Here is a 12,243-nt window from a genome sequence, read left to right on the forward strand (position 1 = left end):
GAAGCAACTCTTTTATTCAATAACTGATACTTCTCATCAATGGCACTTTTATTTATTTTTTATTTTTGGCACTTTTAATATATCTTCTCATTTTCTGTTTTAGAATAAAATTCTTGAAATGCTTCAAGTTCTACTTACTCTCAACAATTACCTTTTCTTGGGTTTTTCTACTTCAGTCTATTTTCGAAGGAGGTCCTGGACTTTCCTATGCCCGATCTTAACTCCAACACATTTAAAATTGATATTTATGTTTCTGCTTCATACTCCAAGGCAAACTGAATAATTTTGCAATTAATAAACTTTTCCTGTTTCTTTCAAAGCACAAATAGAAAATGGTGTTTTTTTTAAAGAAGCATGGTTGATTTATGAATCCACATTGTTAACATATATATTTTAGATACAATGTGGGACAGAGAAAGGCTTTAAGAGCCATGGCCCCTGTCTTCAGGGAACTTCCAGTTTGGTGGGGAGAATAAAGCAACAGGAACTGCAACAGATAATAAGTAAAGCAGAGGAAAAAAATCATCTGGGAAATGAATGCTAATTATAATATATAGGTCAGAGATGCTATCAAGAGGAAAAACTGGACTATTCTGAGTTGGGGGTCTAAGTGGAAACAAGGTTAAAAAGTATTGATGGTTTATTTAATGCTATCTCTGCCCTATAGTAAGAATTGAAAAATGCATGTGAAGAGCTTAGCTCACTGTCTAGGACATAGTAACTGTGTAATAAATGTTAACTGCACTATTTTTATTATTAGAATTTTCACCATGACACCTGTAAGTCTACCACATATCAATACAAAAACTCAGTAAGTTTTTGATAAACTTAATTCTTTGGTGTAACATTAACCTATGTAGCAATTTTCATGCTAGTAAAATTTCCTAATACAAAAAACAAAAAAGTCCACACTCACTCAAAATGCTTACTTTTCAATAAATCCATCTCTAGTAAAATACTCATGATGCAAAAGATCCGTAGATGACATCCTCTCAGCAGGATCAATTTGTAAACAAGCCTAGAAAATGAAAAAAGATTCCATGTTAAACAAGCTCTTAACATGTCTCCTTAAGGTAAATGTTAAAATTCACAAATGCAGGTATAATTAATTACCCAGAGCTAAAAGAGTTCTTGAAAAGATAGAATTAGACCTCAGGAATTTCTTTTTTTTTTTTTTAATTTTTCAGTGGGTTTTGTCATACATTGATATGAATCAGCCATAGAGTTACACGAATTCCCCATCCCGGTCTCCCATTATTCCCCATCCCGGTCTCCCATAGGAATTTCTGACAGTGAGTTCTGACCACTTGTTTCCCTAAGAAATTTGTACTTGTAAAACACTACACGTTAAATGTCCTATTTCTAGCCAAAACAGAACTCAGTCTATTTCTGCTGGAATTAGTAGGAGTTAATTAGCTCATTTTGGTCCTCTCAATCCAGCCCTGTAAGGAAGAAAGTTCATGAATTATCATTTCCATTTTATAGAGCTAGAAGCATGTTTAGTAATTTGCCAAACTAGAATTTTAACTCATATTGTCTGATACCTAATTCAATGCTTTTTATGTGGCATAAAACAATTTCACAAATATCCAAGCCCCCAAATCCTTCAATAACCCATTATCAGAACAGCTATTTTCTGCTTCCCTTCACTTGGGATTACTTCAACTGAGAACCAAAAAAAACCCCACAAAACAAAGAGACAGTGAAGTAAGAGTATCAGAAAAGAAGTTTGTACATAATGAATCTACATATAATTAAATAATCATAATTAGAATACATTAATGCAAATATTAAAGACATAATTTGAATAAAATCCATTTGCCTGATAATTTTCATTCTTCCTCCAAAAGAAGGCAAAACATACTAATAATAGGTAACTTTTATTTATGCTTATTATGTGTTTGTCATACAACACTCTATCTAGTCTTTTCCTATTACCTGATCCCAACAACCCTACAAGGTAGGTAGTACTACTGTCCTCATTGTACAGATGAGTACACTGAGGCCAAAGAAGACAAGTAATTGGTCTAAGATCTCATAAATGGAAACAATATCCAATATCCAATATCCAACAAAATCCAGAATGTACAAAGTAATTGCATATAATATTATACTTCTCATTATTTCATAAAGTCTATGTTTAAATTGATTCACAGAAAAAGTTATAGAGACCTGCTATACAACAATTTGCATATAATTAACAATATCATACTGTACATTTTAAAATTTGGTTAAGAGGATAGATTTTATGTTATGTGGGTTTTTTTTAACCACAATTTTTAAAAATCAACTCATAAGGTCTATTATCATCTTTATGATGTGAGAATAGTCATATCCTTAAGACTGGAACTAGCTAAAAGTATGTGCTTATTTTAGAACGTTAATAGTTATCCATCAGTAAAACTTAGGAACAAAAATGCTAAAAGGTCACAGCCAATTGGAAGCAGATAAATATTCCTTCTGCAAATAGTATAACTTACAGAATTTAAATGTCTGCCCTAGTTTGGAAAATGTAAATATTACACTTTGAGAAACAGACTGGCAATTCTCCCTCCCAAAATAAAAATGCACATCTACACAAAGACTTCTAAGTGAATGTTAAAAGCAATTTACTTGTAGTAGCCAAAAAGAGGAAACAACCCAAAAGAGGGAAAGAGATTTTTTAAAAATTGGGATATAGTCATACCTGGAATATTACTCAGCAATAAAAAGGAATAAACTACCGATACACACAAAAACATGAATTGAATCTCTCGACTATAATGCTTAAAGAAGACTGACATAAAAGAGAATATACACTGTTTGATTCCATTTACAGACTATTCTAGAAAATATAAACTATAGTGGAAAATAAATCAGTGATTATTTAGGGACAGAAATGAAGGGAAAGATGGATTACAAAAGGATGCAAGGACATTTTGGGAAGTGATGGAAATCTTAGGTATGTTGATTGTAGTGGTGGTTTCACAGGTATGTATACATCTACCAAAACTCATCAAATTGTACATCTGAAATCATGTAGTTTACTGTGTAGAAATTATCCCATTATAATGTTGTTTAAAAAATTTAAATCTAGGGGGAAAATACATGCTCTACACCAGGTATTAAGATGTATTTTAGAAAATTCTTTGGTGGTTCAGTGGTTAGGACTCAGCTCTTTCTCTTTCACTGCCAGGGCCCAGGTTCAATCACCAGTTGGGGAACGAAGATCCCACAAGCTGCATGGTGTGACCAAAAGAAAGATGTATTTGAAAGTTATAATAATCAAAATTGTACTTGTAATAGAATAAGGAGAGAAATCAATGAATACAAATATACCTCAGCATGTACAAGCAATCTGTCTATGATAAAGGTGGCATTCCAAATCACTGGATTATTCAACTTGAAAAAAGTATTTAGAACATATACAACAGGACACTAATTTGATTATTTGGCAAATCAATGTAAAAATATACTTTAAATCACAAATAGTTTAAGGATTCTTAAAATAATAACTACAAATGACCAATTAATGTCAGTAACATGTCCAACTTCCCTGTAATGAAGGAAGTGCAATTTAAAAAAATATACTTTATTTCTAGTTTATTAAGTTGCAAATATTTTTAATATTGTAATATTCAATGTTAGATTGAGAATGGAGATTTATACCCAATGCTACTTGAGTATAAATCTATGAAATCTTTCTGGAGGAAAAAAATAGCAAGATATACCAAAAGTCCTAACAAGTATAAACTCTTTGGTCTACCAGTCACACTTCTAGGAATTTATCCTAAGCAAATAATACCACAAGTTCATGCAGACATATAAAAGATGTTTACTGTAGCATCTTTACCAATAAGGAAAAAACCTGAAACCTAATGTCCAAAATCGCAAGATAAACTATAGTATAGTCATACAATGAAACACTAAGCAAGCACTAAAATTATGACACAGCTCCATATTTACTGACATGGCAGTATGCTTAAACTATAATGCTAAGTGAAAATAAACAGGTTACATAGCAGTGCGTAAAGTAAGACAGAGCTTCCCAGGTGTCTCAGTGGTAAAGAAACCACCTGCCAATGCAGAAGATGCGGGTTCCATCCCTGAGTGGGGAAGATCCCCTCAAGAAGGAAATGGCAATTCATGCCTGTATTCTTGCCTGGGAAATCCCATGGACAGAGGAGCCTGGAGGGCTACAGTTCATGGGGTCACAAAAGAGTCAAACATGACTTAATGACTAAACAACAATAAAGTATGATACCTTTTAAAAAGCATAAACTGTTATGCATGTATTTGGTTGGGAAAAGTATATAAACCAAAACATCAATAGTAATTTTTCCTGGATTGTGGAGGTTGGGAAAATGTTAACTTCTCTATCAAGTATGCTATTTTTTTATGATCATTATGTATTCTTTGTAAAATCAAAACTATGACATGGAAAAAAAAAGAAATTAAAGTGGAAAATGTAGCAAAAAAACTGATCCTTTAATAAACTCTAGTTCTTTAGTTACCAAAGAAATAACTTTCTTCCTTTGATAAGTCTTTAGATATTACATGTCATGTTTAGTTTTATCTAAAAGACAGCAACAACAGTTAACATTAACAACATCTGTTGACAGTTTATTCAAGGCTCTGTGCTAAGAACGTTTCTACCATTAACTCATTTTATCCTCCAGCTCCAGAAAATAAATATTGTTAATGTCGTTTTATAACTCAGTAAACTGAGGCATGGAGATTGACTTGCTCAAGTTTACAGAGCTAATTAGTAACAGAGCTGGGTTTTAAAGAAAGTCCATGTGAATTCAGAGCCCCCTCTCATAAACACCATGCTATACTGGCTTTGAAATTAGATTACCACTTTTTTTAAGGGCTGTACATTAGAAATAAGACACGCTAATTGACCCTGGGAAAGAAAATTGGCTGGGAAGAGAAAATAAACAGAAGCGAGTAGCTCTCTCACTTCTTGAATTCTATTCTAAGTATGCCGGTACATTTATTATGCAGTTCAAAATAAAATTTAAATTTTAAACTAATTTAAAAGTGCTACATAATGTTTTTGTTTTCTCCAGATCAACCTGAATTTTGGCACTGGTGTATCCTCAAACAACATTACAACTATAGCTGCCAATGTCTTGACATACCTTAGAATATCACTGTACAAGGAAGAAATCTCTTGGGTAGACTGCTGGGAAGACTGGCTGTTAAGAGGTGTTGATCAACATGGTAAGTACTTAACATTTTTCAGTTTATCCTTAAAATTTTTCAGTTTATCAATAAAATTGGAATTAACAAAAAAGAATAGACCAGATTATCCCAGGGGCCTTTCAATTCTAACAGTCTGTGACTTTTAACTTCTCTGAACTAAAGACATAAACACAGAAGAATATAGTAACTTTGAACAGTTAACATTACTCCATGAATCCTTTTGTAATTTCATTAAAGTCATATCTTAAAACTGTATTATAATTTATGCAAATTTCCAAGAAATAAGCCCTTAATCTCTCAACATACATGAACTATGTCAGCCAACAATCCATTTAGCTTTGGGTATTTTTTTCTTGCATTTTTGGGGTGTTGAACTTGAGGGAGGACCACACCAGCAAAAATGGGACTCTTAGAAAAGATATACTGCAAGTGAGGTGTCAAATTGCCTGAAAAGAGAAAAAAATATATACATAAGAAAACAGGGATATTATTCTATAATCAAAATAATCAAATTGTTATGTGGTCTGCATTAAATTAGTAAAAGAAAGAATAACAATTAAGTTCTCTTAATTTTTTAAAATTGAACAAGAAACTATCTTCTGAATATAGCATAAGGAACTATCTTCTGAATATAGCATAAAAAAGTGAGTTCCCCAGTAATCTGTTGATAGCACATAGGCAGCAGAGACTAAAAAACCACAGGTGTATTTTCTTTTTTCAAAATACCAGACATAATATATAATGCTATTAGAAAAGGCACATTCAAACTTTTATGTATTCCCATAAGGGTATCAAAATGGTTTATCTAGCAAGTGTTCATCAGCAAAGTCTTATTTAAAACAGCTAAAATACTAAAATTATATAGAAATAGGAATATTGCAAAGAAAAAACAAGGCTATAAATTAGTAGCAAAATGTAAAGAACTATAAAGAGGAGTGGAGAGAGCAAAGTTCTACCACTAGTTTTGCTCTTAACTAGTTCTGTAACCTTGGGCAAATCTTCCTTTTCTGTATCTTGGTTTCCTCATTTGTAAAATGACAAAACTGATCCCATCATCTCTACTCTCACCATCAATCTCATAGCCAGAATTTTAAATATGACAGAAAAAAGGATGATATTTTAAGGCTCTGAACTGTATCTTAACCAATATGTATCCAGATTCACAGTTTTTAGAGTTTTTCAAAGTACTTTCCTCATGATCCTGTACTTATATGTTTATGTATAGCTTTCTCATCACAAAATAGGTTGCTTAAGCTCCTCAATCAAAAATATATATAGATAGTCTTTGAAACTCCATGAGCAACACTAACCATGAAAATGTTTGGGTAGTCAAAGCAGATAATCAAATAATTCAGCTATCATCAAAAATATTTTTGAATAAGATATTTAGCTATCTGCTTATCTACAGTGGTTAATAAAAGTTTTCTTAGTAAACAACTGGTTTTCTATTTCCAAGCAGCTTAAAAGAGCATCAAAAAATAAATAAATAAAAGAGCATCAAAATAAAAATCAATTCTATTACTTAAAAGTCCTCTTTGAAAGAAGCAAATATTTGTAGAAGCCAAAATTTTATAACAACTTTCAGACAAACTGAAGTAGGTTCCTATTTTACTATTTTTCTTAGTATCAACCATCAACATGGTACAGCTATTTGCATCCAGGCAGAAAAAAAAATGCTATTTTTTAAAACAGAGGGAATTTTTCTACCTTTTTTAATTAATTTATTTATTTTTATTATTATTTTTTTTTATTAGTTGGAGGCTAATTACTTCACAACATTTCAGTGGGTTTTGTCATACATTGACATGAATCAGTCATGGAGTTACACGTATTCCCCATCCCGTTCCCCCCTCCCACCTCCCTCTCCACCCGATTCCTCTGGGTCTTCCCAGTGCACCAGGCCCGAGCACTTGTCTCATGCATCCCACCTGGGCTGGTGATCTGTTTCACCATAGATAATATACATGCTGTTCTTTCGAAACATCCCACCCTCACCTTCTCCCACAGAGTTCAAAAGTCTGTTCTGTACTTCTGTGTCTCTTTTTCTGTTTTGCATATAGGGTTATCATTACCATCTTTCTAAATTCCATATATATGTGTTAGTATGCTGTAATGTTCTTTATCTTTCTGGTTTACTTCACTCTGTATAATGGGCTCCAGTTTCATCCATCTCATTAGAACTGATTCAAGTGAATTCTTTTTAATGGCTGAGTAATATTCCATGGTGTATATGTACCACAGCTTCCTTACCCATTTGTCTGCTGATGGGCTTCTAGGTTGCTTCCATGTCCTGGCTATTATAAACAGTGCTGCGATGAACATTGGGGTGCACGTGTCTCTTTCAGATCTGGTTTCCTCAGTGTGTATGCCTAAGAGTGGGATTGCTGGGTCAAATGGCAGTTCTATTTCCAGTTTTTTAAGAAATCTCCACACTGTTTTCCATAGTGGCTGTACTAGTTTGCATTCCCACCAACAGTGTAAGAGGGTTCCCTTTTCTCCACACCCTCTCCAGCATTTATTGCTTGTAGACTTTTGGATAGCAGCCATCCTGACTGGCGTGTAATGGTACCTCATTGTGGTTTTGATTTGCATTTCTCTCATAATGAGTGATGTTGAGCATCTTTTCATGTGTTTGTTAGCCATCTGTATGTCTTCTTTGGAGAAATATCTGTTTAGTTCTTTGGCCCATTTTTTGATTGGGTCATTTATTTTTCTGGAATTGAGCTTCAGGAGTTGCTTGTATATTTTTGAGATTAATGTCTTTTCACCTTACTTATAGTTTCCTTTGTTGTGCAAAAGCTTTTAAGTTTCATTAGGTCCCATTTGTTTATTTTTGCTTTTATTTCCAATATTCTGGGAGGTGGGTCATAGAGAATCTTGCTGTGATTCATGTCGGAGAGTGTTTTGCCTATGTTCTCCTCTAGGAGTTTTATAGTTTCTGGTCTTACATTTAGATCTTTAATCCATTTTGAGTTTATTTTTGTGTATGGTGTTAGAAAGTGTTCTAGTTTCATTCTTTTACAAGTGGTTGACCAGTTTTCCCAGCACCACTTGTTAAAGAGGTTGTCTTTTTTCCATTGTATATCCTTGCCTCCTTTGCCAAAGATGAGGTGTCCATAGGCTCGTGGATTTATCTCTGGGCTTTCTATTCTGTTCCATTGATCTATATTTCTCTTTGTGCCAGTACCATACTGTCTTGATGACTGTGGCTTTGTAGTAGAGTCTGAAGTCAGGCAGGTTGATTCCTCCAGTTCCATTCTTCTTTCTCAAGATTACTTTGGAAGCCTTTGACAAAATTCAACACTCATTTATGATTAAAACTCTCCAGAAAGCAGGAATAGAAGGAACATACCTCAACATAATAAAAGCCATATATGACAAACCCACAGCAAGCATCACCCTCAATGGTGAAAAATTGAAAGCATTTCCCCTGAAATCAGGAACAAGACAAGGGTGCCCACTCTCACCACTACTATTCAACATAGTGTTGGAAGTTTTGGCCACAGCAATCAGAGCAGAAAAAGAAGTAAAAGGAATCCAGATAGGAAAAGAAGAAGTGAAACTCTCGCTGTTTGCAGATGACATGATCCTCTACATAGAAAACCCTAAAGACTCTTCCAGAAAATTACTAGAGCTAATCAAGGAATATAGTAAAGTTGCAGGAAATAAAATTAACACACAGAAATCCCTTGCATTCCTATATACTAACAATGAAAAAACAGAAAGAGAAATTAAGGAAACAATACCATTCACCATTGCAACAAAAAGAATAAAATACTTAGGAGTATATCTACCTAAAGAAACAAAAGACCTATACATAGAAAACTATAAAACACTGATGAAAGAAATCAAAGAGGACACAAACAGATGGAGAAACATACCATGTTCATGGAAATGAAGAATCAATATTGTCAAAATGGCTATTCTACCCAAAGCAATCTATAGATTCAATGCAATCCCTATCAAGCTACCAATGGTATTTTTCACAGAACTAGAACAAATAATTTCACAATTTGTATGGAAATACAAAAAACCTATCTTTTTTTTTTATCAGCCCAAAGCATCCATCTACTTTCATCTACCAACACAATATGCTTCCTTATTCTTATAAAGATATACTAAATTTGAAAATCAAGCAGAATTTATCTGAAAACACTTATTTAGGCATTTGACAGTAAATTTCAGTAATACCTACCTACTTTTAAAACAATTTTATGAAGTAAATCCAAATCAGAGCTGCTAGGAAGATAGGGATTTCCAGTGGCCATCTCAATGATCATACAGCCCAAAGCCCAGATATCCACAGGTCTGAAACAAACAAGAATAAATCACTCTTTCATGGAGAAATATATAAAACATCTTTTCTAAAAAACACATTTTTCTTTGGCCATGCTGTGTGACTTGCAGGATCTTAGTTACCCAACCAGTGACTGAACCTATGTCCATGTCCTTATCTTACACCACTTATAAAAATTAACTCAAAATGGATGGAAGACTAGAACTAGAACTAGAACTAGAAACCTCTTAAAACAGAGGAGTTTCACAGTTTTGGATTTGGCAAAAGATTCTTAAGTATGACACCAAAAGCATAAGCAACAAATAATAAAAACAGATAGAATGAACTTCATCAAAATTAAAAATTCTGTTTCTCAAATGACACATACCATCAAGAAAATCAAGAGACAACTAAATAAGAGAAAATATTTGCAAATAAGTATCTGATAAGGAATTTATATCTAGATGTACAAAGAATTCTTACAATTTAATAATAAAAAGCCAGTCCAATTTAAAAAAGGGCTAAGGATCTGAACAGAAATTTCTCCAAAGAAGATATATAAATGATCAATAAGCACATAAAAAGATCAACAATTAAGTCAAAATATCATTAGTTATCAAGGAAATGGAAATCAAACCCATAAGGAGATATCACTTCACACCCATAAGGATAACTAGAATCCAAAAGTCAGATAATAACAAGTGCTGGTGAGGATATGGAGGAATTGTAACCCTCACACTCTTGATGGTGTCTTTATGTTCTTCAAGCTTCATTATTTGTTTATTAGATTGTTGTATCCTATACTATTTTTACTGATTCACAATAGACTGAGGCATTGTTACTTTTTTAAATATCTAGTACAATTTAAAGATTATTATTGGTCAGTCTTCGCAAAGACTGTGCCATACTCAGGAACTAGGAAACTTGTGGTAACACTGGCAGAGTAGATTTTTAAATCGCTGCAGAATCTAGAGTCTACAGAGAAGTAAGGAGGCCTCTCTGTAAAGGGTGGGGCACAGCTTAAGGCAAGCATGGATGGCAGCCTGAGAGGTTTCTGCATAAGTTTCCTGGGGCTGGGGTCACTCAGCTCCAGGGGGCAAGTGTGGTAACATCAATAGCAGCAGGGTAGATGTCTAGGGTCTCTCTGCTCTATTTTGGGGTGTCCCTTTTCTATCCCAAGCCCAGATGCAGAAGGCAGAGTTTGTCAGTAGTTCTGGTGACAGATACACCAAGGGAAAAAAGAGATGGCTAGGAAAGGCCAGGCAGAATCCCCAACTATACATACTTTCCATAAGAGGTATCTTTTAATACTAATTCTGGAGCTCTATACCAGCGTGTGGCCACATAGTCCGTATAAACATCTCCAGGAGCTGCTAGCGTTCGTGCAAAACCAAAATCACAGAGTTTAGTAATTCCTGATTGGGATACTAAAATATTCTCAGGTTTTATATCTCGATGAATGATCTAAAAAAACAAACAGAAGATGTAATACATTAAAATGACATTTCATTATCTAGAAAATTTTTCAACAATTAAGAGAAAATCTAGCTAATTAAGACGGTAAAGTTATTTTCTTACCACATGCAAAGAATTAACTACACAGTGCAAAAAGATGTAACTATAATAGTTGTGTGTGTGTACTCAGTTGTGTCTGACTTTGTACGTGACTGACTGTCATCCACTAAGCTCCTCTATGCACAGTACTTTCCAGGCAAGAATACTGGAGTGGGTTGCTATTTTCTACTCCAGGGGATCTTCCCAACCCCTTGAAAAGATAATAATGAAGGTAATACTGGAAAGATAAATCACATTCCTAAAAGAAAAAGTAATCAAAAAGAACTTAATGGAAAAACTTTAACTTTCCATTAACCCCATGTCACACTCCAGGTACTGTCCTTTATCTCATTTCCTTCAGAGCTAAACTTCTTGAAAACATTATTTTTACTTATTCACTTTCTGATCACTCATTCACTGCTCAAGTGGAAGGTGAGCAGTCTGTCTTCTGCTCCCCCATTCACACTGCCCTAGCAATTCTATTCAATGCTCTACAGAGACCTAAATGGGAAGGAAATAAAAAAATGTGGGAAAATAAATATGATGCACTTTGCTGTGCAGCCAAAACTAACTCAACAATTTAAAACAATTATTTGCTTAGTCCCTTGTGTCCAATTCTCTGTGACCCTATGGACTGTAGCACAGCAGGCTCCTCTGTTCAGGGAACTTTCCAGGCAAGAATATGGGAGTGGGGAGCCATTTTCTACTCCAGGGGATCTTTCTGACCCAGGGATCAAACCTGTGTCTCTTACATCTCCTGCACTGGCAGGCGGATTCTTTACCAACTGTGCCACCTGGGAAGCTTGCAAAACAACTATATTCCAATAAAAATTAATTTTAAAAAGGGTCCGGGCCAAAGTCATCAACAACTTCATTGTTGCTACATCCAACAGACACCCCTCAATACATATCTTGCCAGATGTGAAGTGAAATTTGCTCAGTCGTGTCCTACTCTTTGTGACCCTCATGGAGTATATATAGTCCATGGAATTCTCTGGGCCAGAATACTGGAGTCGGTAGCCGCTGTTCCCTTCTCCAGGGGCTCTTCACAACCAAGGGATTGAACCCAGGTTTCCTGCATTGCAGGCAGATTCCTTACCAGCTGAGCCACCAGGGAAGCCCTCACTAGATATCTTAGTATAAAAAAATACAGGCAGCCACTCCTTCATTCCTGACTCCTGGGACCAGTTTCCTCCTATGGCAGTTTCTTTTTCTCTGTCTGTAAA

General features: G+C 34.5%; 1 protein-coding gene across 2 annotated transcripts in view; it reads right to left on the minus strand.

The window, feature by feature from the left end:
• Window positions 1-12,243, minus strand: part of CDKL3 (cyclin dependent kinase like 3) — a 33,523-nt gene that overhangs the window by 8,596 nt on the left and 12,684 nt on the right. For both annotated transcript variants that reach the window (XM_065918559.1, XM_065918560.1), the window contains exons 3-6: window positions 10,749-10,927; window positions 9,383-9,495; window positions 5,494-5,633; window positions 930-1,018 (exon numbers count right to left, since the gene is read on the minus strand). In XM_065918559.1, the coding sequence (XP_065774631.1) occupies window positions 930-1,018; window positions 5,494-5,633; window positions 9,383-9,495; window positions 10,749-10,927 (521 nt within the window). The remainder of the gene's footprint in view (window positions 1-929; window positions 1,019-5,493; window positions 5,634-9,382; window positions 9,496-10,748; window positions 10,928-12,243) is intronic.

The sequence above is a fragment of the Muntiacus reevesi genome, chromosome 1 (assembly GCF_963930625.1).
Source record: "Muntiacus reevesi chromosome 1, mMunRee1.1, whole genome shotgun sequence".
NCBI classification, from domain to species: Eukaryota; Metazoa; Chordata; class Mammalia; order Artiodactyla; family Cervidae; genus Muntiacus; species Muntiacus reevesi.